The following is a 356-nucleotide window of genomic DNA, read 5'->3' on the forward strand; positions in this document are numbered from 1 at the left end:
ACATTTAAGTTCACAATAACCACAACCAAATCTAATCCTAAAACAAATAAAAAAATTAAATTATCTGCAAAACAACATTTAAATAGAGTTTGTAGGTGGTTCAGGCTGAATTAATGGCAGCAATTGGTGGAGAATAAGAAGGAAATAGCATTTAAGGAATATCAATATGACTATATTGTCTTGCAAACACTTTAATTAACGTATTAACATCAAAATATCTCAGGGGTTTATGGGTAATTGGAGACTAGGAACCTGTGGAGCCCTAGAGAGATGGAATAATAATGTAATTTCTTTCTTTCTGTAGCTGGGGCTGGTGTTTGGCTCTAAGCTGGAGCGGGCCATAGACGAGGAGTGCG

The 356-nt window shown here is 36.0% G+C and overlaps 1 protein-coding gene across 1 annotated transcript in view; it reads left to right on the top strand.

Annotated features, from left to right (window-relative positions):
* Positions 1 to 356, top strand: part of LOC107689096 (tumor necrosis factor receptor superfamily member 16-like) — a 40,970-nt gene that overhangs the window by 7,496 nt on the left and 33,118 nt on the right. The window contains exon 2 of the mRNA XM_016487002.1: positions 305 to 355. Within this exon, the coding sequence (XP_016342488.1) occupies positions 305 to 355 (51 nt within the window). The remainder of the gene's footprint in view (positions 1 to 304; position 356) is intronic.

The sequence above is a fragment of the Sinocyclocheilus anshuiensis genome, unplaced genomic scaffold, assembly GCF_001515605.1.
Source record: "Sinocyclocheilus anshuiensis isolate Anshui unplaced genomic scaffold, SAMN03320099.WGS_v1.1 scaffold653, whole genome shotgun sequence".
In the NCBI taxonomy this organism is placed as follows: domain Eukaryota; kingdom Metazoa; phylum Chordata; class Actinopteri; order Cypriniformes; family Cyprinidae; genus Sinocyclocheilus; species Sinocyclocheilus anshuiensis.